Source organism: Eurosta solidaginis, chromosome 3, assembly GCF_040869045.1.
Source record: "Eurosta solidaginis isolate ZX-2024a chromosome 3, ASM4086904v1, whole genome shotgun sequence".
NCBI lineage: Eukaryota > Metazoa > Arthropoda > Insecta > Diptera > Tephritidae > Eurosta > Eurosta solidaginis.
Window position 1 is genome coordinate 247550718 of NC_090321.1, and position 23734 is coordinate 247574451.

At 39.9% G+C, this 23734-nt stretch overlaps 2 protein-coding genes across 4 annotated transcripts in view; one reads left to right on the plus strand and one right to left on the minus strand.

Moving 5' to 3' along the window:
* Nucleotides 1-23734, plus strand: part of LOC137245334 (zinc finger HIT domain-containing protein 1) — a 216615-nt gene that overhangs the window by 22519 nt on the left and 170362 nt on the right. The window lies entirely within an intron of this gene.
* Nucleotides 482-14857, minus strand: LOC137247064 (acyl-coenzyme A oxidase 1-like). 2 transcript variants are annotated; one of them, XM_067778133.1, is made up of 7 exons: nucleotides 7527-7675; nucleotides 7276-7435; nucleotides 6919-7211; nucleotides 5940-6852; nucleotides 5766-5871; nucleotides 1130-1285; nucleotides 482-1061 (listed from the first exon to the last, which is right to left on the minus strand). In XM_067778133.1, the coding sequence occupies exons 2-7, from the start codon at nucleotides 7413-7415 to the stop codon at nucleotides 801-803; spliced, it is 1869 nt and encodes a 622-aa protein (XP_067634234.1). In that variant the 5' UTR covers nucleotides 7416-7435; nucleotides 7527-7675; the 3' UTR covers nucleotides 482-800. The 2 variants fall into 2 exon arrangements, with proteins under 2 accessions (XP_067634234.1, XP_067634233.1); XM_067778132.1 differs by lacking the exon at nucleotides 7527-7675 and adding an exon at nucleotides 14583-14857 and having other exon boundaries at nucleotides 486-1061.

Genomic DNA, 23734 nt, shown 5'->3' on the forward strand with positions numbered 1-23734 from the left:
TCAACAACGATGTAACCGAACAGTGTGAGAACATTTCTTTCTGACTTCGTGAGCGACATCGTGACCTGAAATAAAAGAGATACGCATAGTTGGCAAGGCCTAATGGAGTGAGCGGAAGGAACTTCATATGATGCCCTAACAGGAGCCATAAAAACTACTCCGAAAGCAGCATTGCATGCCATTCTGCAGATCCCACCTGCAGATTTTATGGCCAGAAATATAGCATTAGCAAACTGCAAACTGTCGATCCAGAAATAAGTAGATTCTAGAGACTATTAGATAACGAAGTAAGGATATGAAATTCTGTGGAAAGCAGTCGCGTCAATATCTTAAATCTGACACAGTACTTCATCAAAAACGGTCCTGTTAGGTAAATACATCTATACTGGGCTCCGGGTCATACAGGGATGCTGTCAAAACTATGACACATTTAGTCTATGTGACGTCTTTATTGACCGGCCGGTTTAACATAGCCAAGCCTGCATATGATGGCTGGCAGAAATAATGCTCGAAAGTACTATAAAGGGACTTAGAACACCTCTCTCCTATCCAAGGAGACAGCACTCCCTGATGACGGAGAGGAAAATAAAGTTACTTTGATCTCATTAATGCGAAGTGTGTTTAGGGCGACCAACGTCGGAAGAATATTTAAAAAAATATTTATTTATAGAATGCAAACAAAAAAATATACAAACAGATCAATATCAGATAAAATCTCAGGTTAAGCAATACAATGAGACGTAAGTACAACCAAACATTTTTAGCATGCAGAAATCTCATATAAATTTCGCAAAGTTGACTCATAAGTTTGACTTAAAGAACGGTTTTAATGTCGTGTGAAATGACTTTGGCACTGGTTCTTGATTTAATGGACTCTGTTTAGCCAAATCGAAAAGACGTTCGTAAACATTGCCATCGTAAGCGCCTAAAGTCGAACTTAAAGTACGTTCATGAAAGTCAAAGCCATCAACAATTGATACAGCATTTGGACGTATTTGGCTCAAAGCTTTTTCAAGACGAGTTTGTAGTGTGCGCATTTCATGGTCGCTTAAACGGATACACTGTAAAGAGAGAGGTAGAAGACTTTTTTAATTTACAATGCGCAATATACAGAAATATTTTGCTTTACCTGCAAAATTTCACTCAAATGACGAAGTGCGGTATGCACCAAATAAAGCTCCAGAAGGTTTTCCAATACGTCATTGAAGGCAGCAGAACGCTTGCCTGCCTCAGGGCCGGTGACGTGTGCTAAGAAAGTGACTGCGACGAATGATCGGCCGTGTAGCTGAGGTTGGAAAGTATAAAAAAATTTTAAAATTGAAGTAAGCCCTTCGAGTGATTTCTGCTCTTTTTAAGACATGCATTTTGCCGCGATGAGAGAGCTTAGCTGAAGCTCCTAACGCTTGACTATATAACTGAGCGGCTTAGACTGCTCCGCTTCATGGGAGAATCTTTCCAACACGAGACCGCTTCGGGAAGTAGTCTTTCTACAGTAAGGGACATTGCTGTGGCGGTGTTCAATATAATACCGTTGACTCTGCCTTACCGAGAAGGTAATCGAACGAGCTAGGTGGTTGTTTTAAAAATTCATCACGTATGACGAGAAAAGGTGGGAAAAGGTCGACGAAAGTTACTTTGTAAGACCTTTGGGGCGAATAATCTATATATATAAAATTAAAATTATGTATATATGTAGGTATAAATCGAGTTGCGTCCTAAACGGATCGACCGATCACAACCAAATTTGCACAACCCAGCAGAAGCCTTCCAAAGATGGTCATAGGCTAAAAATAATATCGATATATAAAAGGGGCCATGAAAAGCTCTCAGTGAAAACTCATCTACCTCACAGATGCCGTTCGGAGTCGGCATAAAACAAGTAGGTCCTGTCCCGCCAATTTGTAGAAAAAATTAAAAAGGGGCACGACACAAATTGGAAGAGAAGCTCGGCCTTAGATCTCTTCGGAGGTTATCGCACCTTACATTTATTTATTTTTTATATAAAATGGGCGTGGCACCTCCCATGCAAAATGATTATTTGGTCCTATATAACTCTGAAGGTAGTCATGCTAGAACATTGAAATTCAGTAAGAGGAGTTATATGAGGTCAATCCCTAACACCCCCAAGAAAATGTGGGGTGGGGGAGAAGGGGGCGTGGCACTTCCCATATAAATGGAATTTATCATGCTGCATATCTCTGGATGTAGTAATGGTAGGATAATGAAAATTGGTAAGGAGCTATATCAGGTTAAGTCCTAACACCTCCAGTAAAATGTGGGATTGGGGATAGGGGGGCGTGGAACCTTCCCTACAAATGGGATTTTTCAGAACTATGGCTGCCGTACAAACTTAGGTTATTATAACAGCTAATGTTTGACTACAGAGTTGTTTGGCTGTTATTCCTTTTGGATGTTTAGTAACGTTCCGCCGTTAAAATTTTTTGTTAACTTCAGTCTAGCCACATATTTTATCTATATATATATATATAAAGTTATATATATATATATAAAGTTAAAATTATGACTGTTTGCATGTAGGTATAAATCGGGTTGCGCCCTAAACGGATTGGCCGATCCCAACTTAATTTGAATCAGCCACTATAAACCTTCCCAAGATGGTCATAGGCTAAACATAACTTCAATTTAAAAAAAGAGTGTCGCACCTCCCATACAAATGGAATAATGAAAATTGGCAAGGAGCTATATGACTTTAAGTCCTAAAAGCACCAGTAACATATGGAACAGAAAAAAAAAAACAAGACAAATGGGACTTTCAGAACTATGGCTGTCTTAAAAACTTAGGTTATTTCAACACGTAAAGTTTGATTGCAGAGTTGGGTTTGGTTGTTATTCCTTTAGTATTCTTTTATGTTATCTTTAGGGTTGGCATTTTTGGATACGCCTGGAAGAATCGGAAAAAACATTTCTGTTTAATTTGATATTAATTGATGTAAGAGCAAAAAGAGAAATCACTATGGCAGTTGCTTTCTTATATACCGCGGATACCCTTTGTGTGGTGGACGTACAACTCCGCATTTAAATGACCACTGTCTGCAAACATCTGATACACCGATGTGCAACATAAGCAAACGGTCAGGCCAAAGTGATGGTGAGCGGGAGTCGCTGCAAGTTTTATACCGAACCCTTAAGAATTTAAGGTGTAATGATCGTCCCAAAGGTGGTGCTTTCCTGTTACTTGCTGGAACAGCCGCAGTTGAAGTAAATGCGTGCTTTTTCGTCTATAGACAGCTTAACGTACAAAAATTTACTCTCTTTAGAAATAAGAGAAGGCATTTTGGCGGAAACACTTCAGCAGCAGCTTTTGCTAAACAACTTCTTGAAATTAATTATGGCAAAATTCCTATTTCTTTACTTAGAGATTTGATTTCTTTTCCTGCAAATTTTTGAGAAATTATGACATCACCCGAAGTTTTAATAGCTAATGTTTCTTCTAAATATTGAATCTATCTTTGCAAATTATAAATGCCTTTGAGAAAAGGCATTTTAGGCACCTTAAAATGAGGATGTTAATATCACTAGAACCAAGACAACTTAACACATTCGTGGAAGATTCCTAAGCTGTGCATATCCGATTGAGTTTATTAGCTCTTCTAAGCCATCAGAAATTTCTCCTCATCGATTGATCCTTAAAAAAGGGCCCATAATATTGTTACGAATATTAGCAAAAGTAAGGGGTGCTGCTATCTCTAGGCTGATGCTAAGCAGTGACGTGAATTCACATCAATAATTCAATCATTATGTATCTACATAAACGAAACATTAATTGCGTCTACACATATGTACCATGTACGTATACGAGCAGCGGAGAGTCAATGCACAAACACATGCATATATCTGAGATACTCCTGAAAGTATGCAATGAGAGAAGCTATAAAATCGTGCAATTGTAGTTACAGCTGAGAAGTTTGAGAGCTGATGGCAACTAGTAGATTCTGGAAGCGCCTAGAAGATGCGAACGTTGAAATCAGAGAGTATAAAAGGCAGCAAATGTAGACGCGCTGGAATTCAGTTTGAGTTGAGCTATCAAGCAGTTATTGATTAAGCACGCAATCTGTCGGACAATAGTAGAGTTTCATTTGAACTATCAATCAGTTTGGTTGTTAAGCAAGCTAGTTGTAAAGTATAAGTGTTATTGTAAAGTACTTTAATAAAGGCCATTTTTCCATTATTCAATATTGGAGTTATTTATTCAACAGTTTAGTGATTCGAACCCAGCAGAAGGGCAAATAAGAGGATTTGCAAGTAAATTCGTTACAATATCACAATATTTATGCTTCGTTATTTCGATTCTCGACGCTTATGTAGTGGGACAAGGCTTTTCATCACAAAACTTTTACGAATGTCATTGAAGCAATTCATTTTATCGGAAAATTTCGAAAACAAAAAAGTTTAAAACCAAGGATTCCATTGATACCGATAGATTTGTCTTTTCAATTTTAAATGACTCAAATTTCCTATCCCTATCATTGAAGCTCAAGGACCATCATTAGCTGCGAAGGGATTGATGAGCGCAATACAAACGTTTATAGCTTCAGAGCTTTTGTAACTCAATTGTCAACCTCACCTACACGAGGGGAATCCTGTTACAAATATGAATATATCATACAACAACAGTCATTAGCTGTAGAAGAAGTCAATCTTACCAACTCATGTTTTACCCATGGCCAGTTACGCGTAGCCTGCATATTTTTATAGAAACGTGGGGTAAAACCCACGGGCTTAAGCTAGTCCTCTATAAAATTACAGGTTGAGGAGAAAGAGGACTAGATCAAAGAAGCATAAGCAGCGATCGGCGGCAGGCATCAAGCTTGGAAAATGGAAGGTGAAAAATGACCCAGGAATATCGGGGATCCATCTACCTCGAAAGTTATAAAGCAAAAAGACTAATGAGTAGGTGATATAATGACAATAGAGAGTTGGATGGAGTAGCTGATAAGCCTAAAGAAGCCAACGCTGTGACTTCGTTATCTCTCGATAGAATTAGCGACATGAGGAAACAGTGCCCCGATCCTCTTGGAAAGATGTCTCCCATGGTGTGGTGGAAATTTTTGTAAAAACTTAGGTCCTTAGGAAAATAATAATAACATGCTCGAAGCAAGGGAGGTTGCAAAGCCCACCGCGAACCTGGAACTAGCAATGCAAGAAGACGTGGGTATAGCGACGGAAGGGTTGGAAGGGAAAAAGAACTCAGTGATGCTGCGAATTCTACAAATAAGCCTTTAGCACATTATAGTATCGTCGAACGAACTAACTCTAGCTCGGCGTTTATTGCGTGAAAACGAAAGATTATTCTACTCATGCATACTATCTAATATCTGCACTGAGGACCAGAAGAGTTGCTATCAAACGAAAAAACAGGATTAATCCTGGTATCGTGCTGTAGTGCTCAACTAAATAAGGGCGAATATAATACTTCATCATGCGAATTCGCACCGCATGGCGACAGGTGGTGGCGATACAAATATATCAAGGAAAGACTAAAAGGTTCTTCATAGGACATGCATATATTAGCCCCAGCATTCCCATAAAGAGGGTGAAGAAGAGCAAATCCTGTAGAAAGCGTAGATCAACGGAATGGACCAAATTTCAAAAAACTTTAGACAGTAAACTTGGGTAACTTTAAAAGGTTTCCAGTGTAGAAAAGTTAAAATAATCGTGGCCTTTACGTCCTCCACTTTGAGTTTAGAATATAAACCTTCTTCGGTAATTACTAAGTTGAGCTCCCTTCAATAGCGAATACTGACCTCAGCGGCTTGTGTTAGCTCAATGCCTGTATTATTTGCAGCTTCGCCTTCCGTTTGCCCCTGTTTCAGACGTTGCGACATACTCTCGAAAGCGAGACGTGTTTTACTGGAATGGGGTAAAGTGAATTCGTATTACCGACATTTAAAAATTCGTAACTCTGCGAATATACTCACTTAGCAGCTGCATATTGTATTGCGGAAACAATATTCTCCCAGTTACCGCTCCATCGGCCAAAAGATTTACGCTGCAGAAAGGTAGCCAAATAACTCGCTGTCGGTGGAAGTGGTTTACCTTCGGTAGCTGCACGCCACGATTTCATGAGGAAACGACCAACCTGCAGCAACAAAACTGTATTCTCACCCTCATATGTACGAGAAGCCGAGGTGGATCCCACAATTATATGCATATTAGAAGAGGTTAAATATCCATGACCGCCACAAGCCAGACGTAAACGTTCGCTACCATCACTAGCGTCAGCACTACATATTACCTTCAGAGCACATGACAAGCTGTGCAACTCAGGTAGACGTACATAATTTCCACGCTCAATTTCTGTAAGTGTATCATGATACATAGACCACAAAGAGTTTGTTGCTATCTTATAAGCGATTGCTGTTGAAATTTCTGGAAAAAGTTTTAGTTGTTGTGTTACATGATCGATAATTTGTGGTTCTCTTTCATTTCGGTTGATCGGACTTTGACGACGTACGGCTGAGTAACGTGTCGCTATTGTGGCTGCGATAGCCAAGTGGGTTGCATTATTTTCAGCTATCAAACAACGCATCTTCACCATAGTAAAATAAGTAAGTACAGAGGCGGGACTTTGTACGAATGTACCATCCGGTTGCACTTTAGCATTACGCATGAGCATATTCATCCGTGGAATGCGTACATTTTTTAAACCCAAAAAGCCATTACTCGAACCATAGAAGCCCATCTTGTAACCGATTTCACCGACATCGATGCCAGGTAAGGGCATATGAGTCTCTTCATCACGCAACTGCACGAAAAACATTTGCACACCCTTCGGCTGATCGTCAATATAGAGTTGTGCGACCAGTAGACAATAATTGGCGCAATGGCCCACTATACGAAAAAATATGTAAGTTACTATAAAAATTTTTCTTTTTTTATATAAATTTGTTGACTCACATCCACCAGGCCACCATTTATACGCCTTAAGCGAAGGCGAATTCAGCACGAATTCCTCAGTTTTTCTATCATAGTCGGCACGCGTTTCTAGCCCACGCAGAAATGTACCATGCCCTAATTCGGTTTGTGCATATGTACCACAAATTTCGAAATTTTCGGCTCGTTTTCCAAAGCGTTCCCATTGTTCATCGGTAGATTGCTTTCGAATCGCATCAACCATCATGGCGATGTGTACGACAAAAGGATTTCCAGCAGGCGTGGAACCCTGTATTAAAGAAGAGCTAAACATTTTTCTAATACGAAATTAACGTTTTTATTTATTTAGCTCTAAAATGAGGAATTATTTTTTTCTCTTACGGCCATATATCATTACCGCCCGGATTCAAACGTTCCTGCAATTCGCGTAGTTTTTTCGCAACCTCCAATGACTGCTTTACGGCTGTCTCACAGATTTCCTCATGCGATTTATAGAATAGCATTGTGTTGTGGCCGGTCATTTTATCCAGTATGTGATATTCTAGAAATAAAAAGAAAAAATTAGTAATAAAAGAAACCCAATTGCAAGCCATTACACAAAATCTTTCACAGTATCTAATGTCCAACTTTACCTAGTACAACTCCAAATCCGGGGTGTTCAGCTTCTTATTGAAGCTCTGCTCCTATAATTATCCTCTCCTGCATAAGGTTAGAGAAAGGTAGAAAACTGCCTTACATGGAACCTCTTTTAGTTTTCATTGGCTAGAAGATGTCCTTCGCAATACTGATCAGTGCTGCCAACTGTCATTTGATTAATCCTTACAAGCTTTGCAAGTAAAATAAATTCAGGGTAGGAACATAAAGGAAGCTTATTTTTCCCTCTAGAAATTCCTGGTTTGAAGTCTACAAAATAAATACTTAGCGCGATTCTACATCGCGAGGTCAAAGATTTCTCTAGAGATTTGGAATGAGCTTCTCCTCCAATTTGCGTCGCGTTCCTCCTTAATTTTACCTACAAATTGGTGAGACGCTACCTACATGTTATATGCGGACTCCAAGGCAGATGAATTTTCACTAAGAAGCTTTTCATGGCAAACATACACTTGCAGTGTTTGCCAAGACCATTGCCGAGGGCAACCCTGTTTAGAAACCCTTCTCTAATTGACTGTTTCACCTTCGGTGTGGAGGGCTACCACCACACCAAAAAAGGTCGATTTCTCTAGGACGCACTGATAAGGCTCAATCAGTATGCCGACTTTGGGATCAGTCTTTTACAGACTGCTTGCACTATTAATACAGCTGATTCTTCTGTATTAAGCATAGTTTGCGGGATGCAAACTTCGTCAGAGTGGGGTCATCAGAGATTTGTGATCACCCTCGGTGGCGATGATAAATGTTCCTTCCATATCTTAAGCACAATCTGCACGCTGATAACCAGGTCGCTACTATTATACCTGTGGGAATCTGCCATTGTGTTGAAATCTGGTCGAATTATTGGGCATTCTTCCTTTCAGCCAGTATCTGTAACTCCTCGTACTTAGACCGTTCTGCCCCACGTTCCTTTCTGCTAAGTAAGCGGCACTTTTCATATGCCGCACCTCGATAACGCTCTCATACACAGCGCGTTGATGCTCCCGTACTGCATGTTTACATCGCGAGGTCGAAGATTTATCTAAGGGAGAAGGTGTGGGAACCGAGTGAACAAATGTAAACTGCTTGCTTTGTGATCTGCTTATTGATGGGTCGCTGCGCAGTGGCATTTGCGTATCTCGGTTGCCACAAGGTAATGGAGAAAGGCGTTATCTGGATCATTAAACCTTCTAGGCCATCCCTCCCTCCCCACCCCCTAGTTCCATGAGGAGCTTGGGGTCGCCAGAGACTCGTCTATTATGAAACAGGATTCGCCGCGGATAGGTGAGGTTGACAATTGGGTTGAGAGGGTTGCGCTACCCAACCCCTTGAATACCCACAACCATTTGTTGGTATTCTGCTTTACCGCAATTAGATGTGTCAAGACCCGATTTTTTTCGGCTTCCAAGCCTAACGCACAACAATATGTTAGTTATACAAGTACATATATACCGAGCCGCTTGCTTTAGGTAGCTCTTGCAGCATTACCTGTTGATAAAAACACTCTGAAAACCTTGGTGCGCCCTTGAGCCCGGAAAGCGGGTGTGACCTCTGTAGTTGTTGTTGTTGTAGCAGTGCTTCGCCCCATTCAATAGGTGCAACCGATCACAAATTGTCATCAATATCCTCTAACGGGAGTCCAAGGAAACTTGCTGTTTCAACAGGGGTGGGCCATAATGGGAGGGGAGTTAGAGGGGTTGGTTCCACAATACAGTTAAAGAGATGGTTGGTGTTATGCGGGGACACATTACAAGCAGGACATATGTTGATTCTGGATATGTAAGAGTTTAAGCTGTTACAGTATCCTGATCGAAGTTGAGCTAGAGTGACTCGCGTTTCCCTAGGGAGAGAGCGTTCCTCTTCTGGAAGTTTTGGGTATTGTTCTTTGAGTACAGGATTCACCGGGAAATTCCTGGCATAGAGGTCCGACGCCTGTTTGTGGAGTTCACTGAGGACCTGCTTGTGTTTTTTGGCTTCATACGGCTGTGTTCTAAGATGCCGTATTTCCTATTCCCTATAATGCTGACGGAGATGACTCCTTAAGCCCCTGGACGGTGTTGGCTCATTAATCAGATGTCTGTTGGGATGCCCAGATTTCTGGGTATTCAACAGGAACTGTTTGGTTAGCATTTCATTTCTCTCCCTATTGGTGAGTATGCTCGCCACATTATGTAGATGGTGTTCTGGGGACATAAGAAGACACCCCGTGGCAGTTCTGAGGTCGGTATTTTGGCAGGCCTGTAGCTTCTTCCCGTGAGTAGTCTTTAGGCTTGGCGACCATATCGGGGCCGCGTAGCACGCAATCGGCTGGCCAATTGCTTTGTAAGTAGTAATGAGCGTATCTTTGTCTTTACCCCAAGTACTGCCAGGAAGACATTTGAGGATTTTATTGCGGCTCTGGATTATCGGTACAATTGCGGCTGCATGCTCACCAAAATGTAGATCCTGATAAAACGTCGCTCCCAAGATTTTGGGGTGTAAGACAGTGGCCTAGTGCCATTGACATGGATGTTTACCTATGATTTGGTCGGTGATAATATCAGGTTTCGCGAGGCGAAATAACTGGAGAGATCAGGGAGATAGCCTTTTATTTTGTTGCAAAGCTCATCGATCTGTGGGCCTGGGCCTGTGGCCATTATTGTGCAGCCATCGGCGTAGGAAACGATAGTGACTCCTTCTGGTGGCGAAGGTAGCTTTCATATGTAGAAGTTAAACAAAAGTGGGGATGGGACATCACCCTGTGGCAGCCTTGTTTAATTCTTCTTCATATGGATGTTACGTCCCTGAATTGCACCGATGCTTGCCGACCAGACAGATAATTTGCGGTCCACCAGGCTTTAGTAGCGGGACCACCTTGGCCATTTTCCATTTTTCGGGGATGACAAAGGTGGAAAGGGACAGGTTGAAGACATGTGCTAACTTTTTGAAACCCTCTTTACCTAGGCTTTTAATCATCGGCATGGCTATGCTGTCTGGGCCTACTGTTGTCATTGTACTTAGACGGATTCTATAGGGACTTTACGGTGGACCAAAGCCTACCCACATCGGCAGATAGGTTACAACCACTTATTTCCACTCATTTCGCTCGCTTGTGTTCATCCACAAGCAATCTGATGCGTTGGTTTGTATCCCTTATTTGGGGGTCCCCGGGATCGAGCTGTCTTATAAGGTCACGTTCTCTCGCTAAATTTGCGTCCTACGCCGGAATTTCGGGAATTCCTCCGGCGGGAATAAAACCAGCCGAGGGGGATTCAATGACCTTGCGGAGAGCACGCTCCCCTTGGCGACCATCAGTCGGGATAGGGAGAGCAGCAAAGCGACTGTCTGTAAAGGATTTGTACTCATCCCACTTTCCTTTTTTAAAGTTTATGAAAGTGCGTTTTTCGGTGGCGATGAAGTCGGCGGTTCGCTAAAGCGAAATAAGTATAGACAGGTGGTCAGATGCCAATGTTACCATCGGCTGCCAGTTGACGCAGTTTACGAGTTCTGCGCTCACGATTGATATTATATCTGGCGAACTGTGACAGCTTCCTACCATACGAGTGGGGCGTCTCCATTTATTGTGCAGCACGTCGTTTCTTCTATTTGATCAGCCAACATCTTACCCCTGCATTCCGCCTGCAGGTTTGATTGCCACAGATCGTGATGGGAATGGAAATCGCCTAAGATAATGCGATTATCGTCAGTGAGTAGGGCTCTGATATTAGGGCGGTAACCACTGGGGCAACAGGTGGCAGGAGGGATGTAGATGTTGATGATTTCTAGGGTGATAAGCCGTGACGTTCTAGGACACTGTCCCTGCGGCCGATATCTGGATCAAATATATTATATTGCACTGAGTAGTGTATGATAAACGCGAGACCGCCTCCATTACCGCTGTCGCGATCTTTTCTGTGGACATTATATCCAGAACAGGTCTGCAGAGCAGATCTTGCTGTGAGTTTAGTCTCTTGAATCGCAGCGATGCGGATGTTATGCCGGTTCATGAAATGGACTATCCCCGTGATCTTCCCAGTTAATCCATTACAGTTTAACTGCATAATTCTGAAGTGCGGCGGGGGAGACGTCGTCACTCCAGGAGCAAGGTGGTATGGACTAAGAGTCTGTTTCCCTGATCTACATGATTGCTGCCGGAAAAAAAGTGAGAAGAAGACGGGGGCGGGGGCTGGTGACGCCGCAGAGCTGCTGGAAGGTAGTTGGGGGTTGGGCGGGGGGCGCTGAAGCGTAGACTACGGGACGCCCTTGGGCGTGAACATCATGGAGCCACAAAAGATTTATAAAAGTTACGAGGACGTCGGGTTTTGGGATCTAGCCCAGAACAACCTATTCCATGCAACCATCCCTTGCACGCGACACTCTGACAAGAGTATGACCGTCCTAAAGAGATTCTTTTCTGGAAAACGCAGCAAAATCGTTTCTCAGGACCGGTGTCAGGAGAAGGACCCGGATTGGGTTCGATACCTTCCCGGAGCAGGAGAGTATGGCGCAGTCCCGCTGCAAGGAGCTGCTGGGAGGATGACAATTTGTGGGAGGGACGCAACAAATTAAATGGGGTTACACTGAAATGACAGCCCTTGGTCGAGAAAAATCCCGAGTCGCTCCGGTGCATAGAACCGGATGTCTTGGGAAGTGTGACCTCTCGTAGGCTCCTTCTCATTTCTTCAGCGACATAAGGTCGATTGCTAAAATTACCCACAGTACATGAGCCAGAAAGTAAGAGTCGGCGTTGAGCATTGCCGTGCAACATGGCTAACTTTACACTTCACATTCTAGATATGTGCCCCTAAAACAAAGTCTTTAACAGACATGGTCTTTATGAAAAAGAGTTTTCGTGTAAAGATTCGCATCTTTCGTTTTCATTGGAAGCTGCTTTTACGTGGCGGATTCCCCTAGCGTCAAGCCGGCTATGCGTCTTTTTAACACGCTTTTATTAGCTTGGACTGCATGTCACGGAATCTTTGAGATTAATTTTCACCGGTTTCTAGAAGTCTGGTTAATTTGAAACTTTGCATACGTATCAGGGACCGATGACAATGCGTTAATGTGGTGGTGTGGTGACATAAGGTCAGCGGACATAAGGTCAATTGGCCTTATTGCCACTTTGAATGGCCATAAGTTTGATTGAAACTTTGCACACGTATCAAGGCTCAATGACAATGCATTAATGTGATGGTGCGGTGACATAAGGTCAACGGCCATAAGGTCAATTGGCCTTATTACCACTTTGAATGGCCATAAGTTTGACTGAAACTTTGCACACGTATTAAGGCTCGATGACAATGCATTCATGTGATGGTGGGGTGACATAAGGTCAGGGGCCATAAGGTCAATTGGCGTTATTACCACTTTGAAAGGTCATAAGTTTGATTGAAACTTTGCACATGTATCAACGCTCGATGACAATGCATTTATGTGATGGTGGGTTGACATAAGGTCAACGCCCATAATGTCAATTGGCCTTATTACCACTTTGAATGGCCATAAGTTTGATTGAGACTTTGCATACGTATCAAGGCTCGATGACAATGCAATAATGTGATGGTGGGGTGACATAAGGTTAACGGACATAAGGTCAATTGAACTTATGATCGCCCCAAATGACCATAGATTTGAAACCTTGCACATAATTCGAAAAACGCATTCCTTTATTAATGATAGAAGTGGATGCATGGCACATCTACGAAAGAGCATACTGGAGCCCTTTTTAACACGCTTTTAATAGCTTGGCCTGTATCTATCTATTTATCCATGTATGTATGTAACGGAATCTGGAGTGGAGCCGAGAGCCCCGGTAATGCAGAGCTCCGAACTCCGTTGCACCTTTTGGAGCATTTTAAGATAGGTACTTTTAGCTAGTGCAGGCTACCAGACCAAGGCACCATAAAGAAGAATCGGGCGCACAATGGCTGTGTAAATCCAGTAGGTCACCTTAGGGGAGAATCCCCAGGAGGTGCCAATTGCCCTCTTGCAGGTGAACATCTCTGCTGCTGCCTTCTTGGATCGCTCCACTATATGGCCACTCCATAATAGCTTCCTATCCAGAATGACTCCCAAATACTTGACTTGATCGCTAAACGCTAAGAACGTAGCCCCAATTCTTGGCGTTGTAAGATTTGGTACTTTGTACCTCCTCGCGAAGAGGGCAAGCTCGGTTTTATCCGAGTTGACTTCCAAACCTGTGGCGGGTTGTACTCCTGGAGCAGCTCCAGGATGTCAGCTGGGTCCGTTGGCGTCACTGGAACCCAGGCTCTAGCCCTTGGTCGTGAGGGGATATCACGCGCCTCCACTACCTTGAGGCGCGCGCCCGGATATACCACCCCTATCAGCGTGACGGCGGCCCTATAGAGGTTTACCGACCTGGCGTCGTCACAGGCAATTAGCTTGACATTGCCCATTGCCCTTGGACCACCCTGCATCGGTGTAAGATGGCGGTGGACCAGGGTTGTCTTTCTTAACCTTAACGGCCACCGTAACGAGCGCGGCCTCGATCCACTTCCACTGTTGTTTCGGGATCCTGCCATCTTCGCTGCTCTCGTCTATAATGCCAATGATCTGCCGACCTTTGGCAATTTCGGCGAAAGACCGCGTCCAGCCTCCCTGCGTCTTGGCCCTTTTCGGTGCCGTGGGGTTGGATTCATCCATGGACCGCTGGCGTTTCGAGGTTTCATCACTCTCGACTAAAACTTTTAAAATTACTTGAACTAAAAAATTAAAAATAAATAATAGTTTAAAAAAACTAAAAAACACGCTTTTATAGCAAACCGAACTAAAAAATAGAACATACGAATGTTCAGATAAACGAATATAGCAGTGTGGCGGCGACATACATACAAACAAATCCGCGTATTCCATTTCATTTGTCTGCTTATAAACTTCCACCACCTGTATGATTCCGCCATGATCAAACTATTAAGATAGTCAACGCGTTTCTTCAGTCTCGCTTGTAAAAAAAAAAAAGCAACTAATGTTATCTTTTTATATTTTTGCAATAAAATTATGTGAACTCATTAAGTACTACGTGCTCAAAGTTCAAGTACTACAAAGTTAGTTCGACTTACCCAATTGCCTCTTCAAACGAAGTTTTTCATGGCCCCCATACCACCAACGGGTTAGCTCATCAACTTTGAAACTTGCTGTCTGACGTTCTTTTAGAAGATCTGGGTTGATGGTTTGTGGAACAACTTTATTTGTCGAAGGCATTTTGTATATGTATTCATTTTTATAAAAATTTTTAAAAAATTTAAATTTAAGTTAAGCAATTAAAAAAATAAACTAGCAAAAAAATTTATTTTGCAAAAAAAAATTTTTTACGTAAGACGCTAAACTTCCTCCCAGCACGATCACTCACTAACTAATTACCACCAAGCTCTTGTACAATGTAGGCAGCTCTTTGAATTTGTAAAAGCTTTGAGTATGCGGAAAGAATGCACCGACCGATCAGCTGTTGCCGTCAGCAGGTTTAACTGTTTTGGTATGCTATGTGAAAAAAATGTAAATAAATAAAAAAGCTTTCCGATAGCATATCAATTGATTAATACTGGCCAAAGCAAAGTTTAAATATATGACACACTTAAAAGATGTAAGAAGATAGCACTCTTCACGGAATTTTTGAACTGGAAGAGAGGGAGCGAAATGAAGAAAAAGAGGAGAGGAAGTAAAACTTGTAGACGTAATCAATGACGATTAGAGAAAAGAAGAGAATCTATGTAGTAGCACATAATTAAGCAGCCCTAGTCACGTCGTGCTCATGTCCCATCCAGCTCATGCCATTTCGTTCGAGAACTTTAGGCAACTTGAGCCCCGTTCAAAACGCCGCAACTCACAATCATGCAGCCGTGGGTCATGGCAGGATATCAGGGAGCTTGACTGAGACCATTACGACCTATTTGGTACAGCTCATAGCGTCATGGTACAGCTATATACCATTGTGAATGATAACTAAGTGCGATATCTTCTGCATGGACGTCAAAATTCCAAAGTGATTGGATCAATTGATTTGTATTTGACTATCGCTGTCTCATTCTGTATCTCTTTCTATCACCCGCTGAATATAGGCGCCGCCATATTGAGCACCCTGTCAAAACGCTAAAAAGTAGCCATATTGAACATCCTGTCAGGCATTTGACAGATAAGATATCACACATAGTTATCATTCACAATGGTATATAGCATAGGATGTTCAATATGGCTACTTTTTAGCGTTTTGACAGGGTGTTCAATATGGTGGCGCCTATCTTCAGCGGGTGATAGAAAGAGATACAGAATGAGACAGCGATAGTCAAATACAAATCAGGTGATCCAATCATTTTGGAATTTTGACGTCTATGCAGAAGATATCACACTTAGTTATCATTCACAATGCTATATACAATAGCTTAGGATTTCCTCACGCACACAAGCGAGATTTTCGTATCATGAAATACTCGTAAATCTCGCCAGCTTTTCGACATTAAAAACAAGTAAGGAAGTCTAAGCTCGGGTGAAACCGAACATTACATTCCCACTTGTGCTTAATAGTGTTACAAGGCTGCGCAATAATTCATATACATATGGTTCTATTGTAAACAAATTTTTCTTCGATGTATGGCTCCGGAAATATAGATAATTACTTAGTCATAAAAGGGGCCCATTTTTAAAAATTTGAAGTTTTTCCTATTTATTGTTATAAATCTACTTGGAAAATGAAATACCATTGAAATAAGCTCTTTTTTTGCAAGGATATAGCATATTTTATTCGTCCACGACCCTTTTAAAAATATTTTATATAAATGTGGGCGGGGTCCTTAACCGATTTCGTTAATTTTTCTTTAAAGCATTCCTTATAGGAAAGGCAACCTCTCTGCCGAATTTTGTTACGATAAGTTTAACGATTTTTGATTTATGATTAATAATGTTTGTAAAATTGATTTTATCACAAGTGGGCGGTGCCACGCCCATTTAAATTTTTTTTGTAACATTTTTATCAAGAGTGCCAATATCAGTCCACATGATAAATTTCAACATTCTACGTGTATTATTTACTAAATAATCAGGTTTTTTGTGTTTTCCAAAATGTTATATATATATAAAAATTGGGCGTGGTTATCATCATTTCCAATACCAATCTATTCTGGGTCCAGATAAGATTGTGTATCAAATTTGGTGAAGATATCTCAATATTTACTCAATTTATCGTGTTAACGGACAGACGGACGGACGGACATGGCTCAATCTAATTTTTTTTTCGATACTGATGATTTTGATATATGGACTATACCTATATCGATTCCTTTATACGTTATCCAATCAAAGTTATAATACCCAGTGTACGAGTACAGGCGGGTATAGAAAAAGTAGCCGTGAATGATTGATTGTAACGCCATCTGCCTTCGCAATCACGTTTGTCGGTAATGGAAGTCAAAGTTGCAGCTACAGTTCTCGTCACAAACACCAATTATATGAACCAATGAGTCTTTGATTTGTGTTGAGACTAAACAGTAGTAGATAGTTGCCTACAGTACAGTAGATAGCATCACATATTATGCTGTGATGAGAGTTGTTTGTACATATTTGGTTACGAATACCTGTGATCTGCGAGTGAGATTGTATTCACTTTTCCATCATTTGCATTGCTCAGCCACGGTCAGAAACTCTGCTTGGAAGTTTATATTGCCAAACAACTGTTATAATGACTAACATACCCGACAGCCGTCGCCCTTCTCTAAAGTTGGCTTAGAAACAATGGTCTCTTCCTAGTCTTTGCCTTTCCCTCTCTATCACCCACCATCTTATTTTTCTTCAACCTCTATTACATAACTGCGCCAAATAGTTGCGGAAATCGAGTCGTATTATCTTATTTGAGGACACACAGTGTTTTATTTGTCCGCGCTTGCCCCGGAAAATTAATAAGAACCAAAGTGACAAAATTTTATTGAAAATTTAAAAACTTTTTTTGCAAAATAAACAATACGAAATGATAGCGATGTCGATTCCGTGAAAGCAATGATTCCTGCCTATCTATTTCTCGATCTGTCTGTTAACCATTTTGAGAATTGATCGTATCAGAACGCTAGATGTAGAATATATCTCCCATACAACCAATTAAACATACAAAATAGTTTCCGTCATTCTTCCGTAAAAAGCAAAACTTTGTGAAGGCTTGGTTTCCTCGAAACCGGTGCCGCTATATAGCTGCCGTTACATAGCGGTAGAGTATGTTGTCAAATATGTTGCAGTATAAAACTAAGTATGTGGAAATTAACAAGATGGTGAAGTTCACCGTAACGTAATATAGCGGCAGGACATAAAATATTACGGCCACCATGACGGCAGAAACTCGTTCATCACCGTTTTTTTGCGAATCGTCTGGTGTGCCTCAGGGTAGTCATTTGGGTCCGTTACTTTTTACCTTGTTTATAAATGACTTACCACAAACTCTCATACATTCCCGAACTCTTATGTATGCGGATGATGTTAAACTTTGTTACTCATACTTGCCTTCGGAGTCTTCCCGTGTGGAGTTTCTTCAGGCAGACTTGGACTCAATTCAATGCTGGTGTACTGCAAATTTACTAGTTTTGAATTGCTCGAAGTGCAAACTAATGACATTTCACCGAGTGAAGTCAAGTTTGACATCGTATACGTTAAAGAGCACGCCTTTGGAGCGTATAACTGTCGTAAGTTATCTAGGCGTTCTTTTTGATCCTAAACTGACTTTCAATGGTTTTGTGAAGCGATGGGCTAAGGAGTTTAATGATATGTATCTGACTAAGACCCTCTACACATCGTTGGTACGACCAATCTTAGAGTATTGTTCGCGTGTCTGGTGCCCAGGGTATCAAAACTTTATAAAGCGTATTGAGTCAGTACAGAAGCAATTCATTATATTTACACTACGTGGTCTTAACTGGGATTCTAGTGTGCAATTGCCACCATATAGAAATAGGCTTCTCCTTATAAATCTGCCAACTTTAGATAATCGAAGAACTTTACTCGGTGTAATGTTCATTCACAAGCTCATTATGGGCGAGATCGACTCATCTGATCTTGTTAGTCGACTAAATTTTGCTGTTCCTGGCAGAACGTCTAGGCCCTTTATGCCTTTTTATTTACCACTTTGCCGGCAAAATTTTGTCAAAAATTATCCACTGCGATGCTGGTGTTCACACTACAACAACTTGTATAACTGCATTAGTTTTGAATGTTCGTTTTCCGCGTTGCATAATTCAATACTCTCACGTCTGGCCTGATATTTTGTACTTTCTTTCATATGTATGGTTGAATTTAATTATTTTTAATTGTAACATTAATTTTATGTTTTATCTATCTTAGTAGTCGACCGCATTGTGTCTGTGTCCGCTTTAATCCAAATATATAAAATTAAATAAATAACCGTTCCTAGTTTCCAACAAAGTGGTGCCGCTGAAAACGGTAAGTATACCGGCCGCTCTTTAGCGGTTATAATATAGCGGCACCGCTTTTGGAAGAAACCAAGCCTTAAGCCTAATATCGATTGATTGATCATAGAAACTTTGCAGGCCCACGCTTGAACTCATGCCATTCCTGTTTGATGGATCATATGTCATATGTCACATCAAATTTCTTCCTTTGCCTTGAATGCCATAAGAGTATTAACTATTCCGAAAAAATGTAATCAGAAATAGTTCACATTGGAAGATTATGTCGTCCTGATATATAGGTTTTTATACTCAGCTGAGCTCACAGAGTACATTAATTTTGTTCGCATAACCCCGTAACGGCATAAACTAATCGAGACAGATATACACTTCTATATATCAAAGGCGAAAATAGAAATTCAATTAGCCATGTCCGTCCGTCCGTTTGTCCGTAAACACGATAACTTCAGTAAATTTTGAGGTATCTTAATGAAATTTGGTATGCAAGTTCCTGGGAACTCGTCTGAAATCGCTATTTAAAATGAACGAAATCGCACTATAACCACGCCGATATCGAAAATTTCGAAAAACCGAAAAAGTGCTATAATTCATTACCAAACTTGAAAAAATAAATAAATAAAAAAAGTTTAAGTTAAACGGTTTTATTGAAACAATATTTACATTAAGTTGTAATAATACTAAAAGCTAGAAAATAATTAGGTAGGTCCTAGGTATTAGTCACCACACTCCTCAACAATCTAGGACGTTGATCAGACAATTAAATAAAAGCGTTGGGCGCTTAACAGCTTAACAGCTGTTTCTCGCAATTTCTTTTCTGAGTCATAAGTCACCTTTTCATAGACCTGGTCACATATTTTGTTAAAATTTTTTGTTAGACCCAAGCAAACAAATAGTATTTGTATGGCATATTTGCATATTATTTTTTGAGTGTTAGCAAACATGTGTGCCCTCCTATCTCTTTGCTTTTTTATCAACTACTAAACCACTGCCAGCATAATGATTTTATTCTTACTAACACAGAAAGATCAAGAACTTCTGTGGAAAACCAGAAAAGACATACGATGATTAAATTCATTGATAAGTGGACTCCCTCTCTGCCAAATTTCCAATCCAAGTAATGTGCGCTCCACCTACATATGTATATATTTTTATTTCTCATAAATATTTTTACAATTTCTATGTCAAAATTTTAAAATCAAAGTTCAGCAAGAATATGTTTTTGTATAAAGGCACATATTTCGCTGATTTTTGCCTATTTATATAAAGGAAGTGCTTAAAATTTCTTTATTTTCTTTTTATTTCCAGTCCTGTTATTATTTTGTTGTGATTAATTATTTGCATGCAATTAAAAACTACTTTTTAGGGTCAGAGAAGTATAACTTCTCACCCACCGTCATAAGAAATAAAAGTTTTCTAAATATTAACCTAGGTGAAAAGCTACCCATGGACCGATTTTCAAGCAAATCCCCTTGCCCGTCTGAACTAAAATTCTTGCCGGGTCTGCCTGCGTGGTGAAACACAAAACTCGTTCGTAGTGTGCGCGAGTTGTGCGTGCATTCGTAAAACCGAAATAGAAAAAGTGCCAACTTTTATTGTGCATGAAAAGAACATAAATGGCTACCGCGTGCATCAGCTGGCATCGGTTATTGGTGCCTTAACCTAAATGTTATAACTTCATAAAATATGTAGAAAATGTAAATAATTTAATACGAAAAATATGTGAAAATTCGCCAGCGCAAAAATTTATAGATTATAGGTATGGGGGAAAACCAACTAAGGCATTGCTCTATGACTTCAATAACCGATTACGTTGGCTTCCATAGAGTTAGTTGGATCACATGTTTTACTTACACGGAGTTTTCCAGGGCATCAAAGTATTTATTCCGCAATTTTCGTTTTATATAATGATCTATTCATACACGAAGGAACTTTACAGTGTTTCGTGTAGAACAAGCTAGCTGAACAAAATTATTTTATGTGATTTTCCGTTTCATATGCAGTAATTTATTACAACTACGTCATTTTTTTCAGCCATATGTTCTTTTTTCTTATTTTTTTTTCCAAAATTTTACTTCATATGCATACATTTGCTTATTTCATATACAGTAACTCATGTGAATAAGTGACATAGATACAAAAAAATTTAAAGGACTTAAGAATATTACTTTATTGTAATTAAATTGAATGAACTACAAATCTCAATAATCTAAAAAATTCGGAAAAAAATTAAATTTTTTTAGGAAAATTCGTCGAATTTTTCAAACATTTTTTAAATATAATTGAGTTTTTGTTATAGATCGTGACAAATTTTCTTATGGGAAATTAGTTAAAATAAATTTGCGAAAGCGAAAATTCTAAGAATTGTCCAAAAAGGGGTGTCTACATATTTATGTGAGTGACTGTACATATGTACATACATATTTTGTATTTATTTGAGTATTTATCCTGGCGCTACAATTTTTACAAAATTATTTTATAGTACCAGTCAGGAATGTAAAAGTGAATTACAATAATAATAATAGCAATGTAAGTAATTAAATTAATTATGTGAAAATTACTTATTACAAAAACTTAAAGGTAAAGTATCATACAAAGTAGAAAAGACAATAGATTTTAATTAAATAAAACCTGATCCAACAAAAAGTTATAGGGTAGGTTATCTTTTATAATTATGCTATTATTCGCTATCATCACTTTCATTCGATGAGTCACTTGTGGAATAGTCATGAGCATCAGCAACACTATTGTGAAAGCTCGAAACAACTGGGGTATTTATTGACTCCTCAAAATTATCGGGGGACAGGAAATTTAAGACTTCTGAAGTCAGACTTTTAAATTTTTTCTTAAGTATCTCTTTAAAACTGTTAACTAAAGGATCCGATGTTATAAGCAACATATTCATAAGATCTCTATTCGTGGCGCACGCGACTGCTTTTGTGTGTTATCATCCCTGAATCGTCTCAAATCTTTGTTACGGGCTTCCTGTGCTTCCTCAGAAAGTCGACCAATAGGTAAAATTGCTGATTTTATAATATCAGTAATATGCACTAAGATTTTATGAACTGGAACAGGCATATTAAACCATGGATAGAGATTTATGTATAGTTTTTTAGTCTCGACCGCAAATTTTTCAAATCTTTGGATATTTATATTGTACCCAGATGCTAATGCGCGAAGGAGAGTGTCGAATCTTTTGATGAGCGTTACATCTAATCCCGTAATCTCAGCACTAGCCTCAGAATTTTCGAAAAACCTACGAGCAGTGTTGCCGTCATTGGTATTGCAGAAACCTGGTTTTGGTTTATCTGCTATCAATCTAAGTACACTTTTAAATTTATTCTGGATTTCGTTGGAACGTAGCTTTACACTCTCATTATCTGCCTCATTCCTAAGCTACCATTTTTTTACTTCGAGGCGATAATTTATGTGAAGCAAGCATTCAAAACGTCTTATCCATGCATGGAGAGTAGACAAACCAAAACCAAGATTATCTCGGCTAGGCGTAAAGTCCCGTAACTTATTATTCATATCTTTTGGAGTGGCAACAAAAATATAACACTTTTGTGCAGAAGAAGTTTCAGTCAAAGCATTGCAAACTTTTCCGTCAATCATTGTTAGAAGCATATTGCGATTTACGGAAACTTCGTATTCTTCGAGCATGTACTTTGTTGGCAACAACGCATTTAACTCCTCTAAAACTTTGTTCGTTTCAAAAAGAATACAATCTTTTGTTTCTTTAGAAAAAATAAATTTAATTGGACGACAATACACGGTAGAAGAAGGTCGAGAATTCTGCCAAACAATGTTACCTTTTTCATCCTGTAATTGAACGAAAGAAAATATAAAAAAAACTCATCAGTGTCAGAACTGCATGTAAACTTTTGCTTATATGTGCTATGGCCAGAGCTTCCATCGCAACCCCACTTACTGATTAAAGTATACGTCAAGTTTGTAGGTAATAAACTAACAAAAACGTCTTGATTTTCTAAAACTAAACGCTCAACAGTTTTATCTAATATGGACTGGACTTTAATTTCCTCACGTGTTTCACCCACATCCATTTCATTTGGATAGCATTCTGCCTTAGCTTTTCTTAGACTATAAAATGATGGATAAACCTTATGGCCTGCCTTTATGCTCCGCTTCCGAGTCGTTTTGTACCAATGAGTCGTCGGCTTGCTATCTACGTAGTATGCTAAAGCTTCTACATTGCTCAAGCATCTTGCATCTGGCTCACTTGTCATCTTTTTGCCGGATATTTGAGTGGTTTGTTGTGATTTTTTTATAATGTTAGCAACATTTCTGTTGCCGGACATACGCGTTGATACTTCTGCCGCATAAAATAACTCACCAGGACTTCTAGATTGCAAGAGGTCATCCACTCGACGCCGTTTAGTTTTTTCACTGCAGCTAACAAAGTCCTTCTTTCGTCTTCCGGGGCCGGTGTTACCTGAAGAAGTGGTTGGTTGGTCTGATGGCAACTTTGAATTCACCGTTATTGTAAATGTGAAGTCTGAACCCGAAAGTCACTCCGAGTTTTTATTCAAAAGTCGCTCCTTGTGTCTTCCAGAAGTGTTCCACTTTTGATCCAGCTTCCACGAATATGCCGATATTTGTAAGCTTAAACTTTTTATTGAATACTCGGCTGCTTCGCTTAAATCGCACTTATGTACAACAAAACTCAATAATTTTTTATATCTGGTTTCCTTCGAATTTTGAACCCAAATGTCAAAAAACTCCGTTCTTGGTACGGTTATAACTAAACTGCTTTGTGTTGTTGATTTTCCGACAGGGTGAATAGTTGATGATTGTTG

Bases quoted from the DNA above. Each gene is read 5' to 3' on its own strand.
- LOC137247064 (XM_067778132.1), bottom strand. From the start codon at position 14,724: ATGCCTTCGACAAATAAAGTTGTTCCACAAACCATCAACCCAGATCTT. The intron at 6,853-6,918 runs GTGAGTCAACAA...TTTTTCGTATAG, and splicing joins TAAATGGTGGCCTGGTGGAT to TGGGCCATTGCGCCAATTAT. The intron at 1,062-1,129 runs GTAAAGCAAAAT...CTCTCTTTACAG, and splicing joins ATTTGAGTGAAATTTTGCAG to TGTATCCGTTTAAGCGACCA.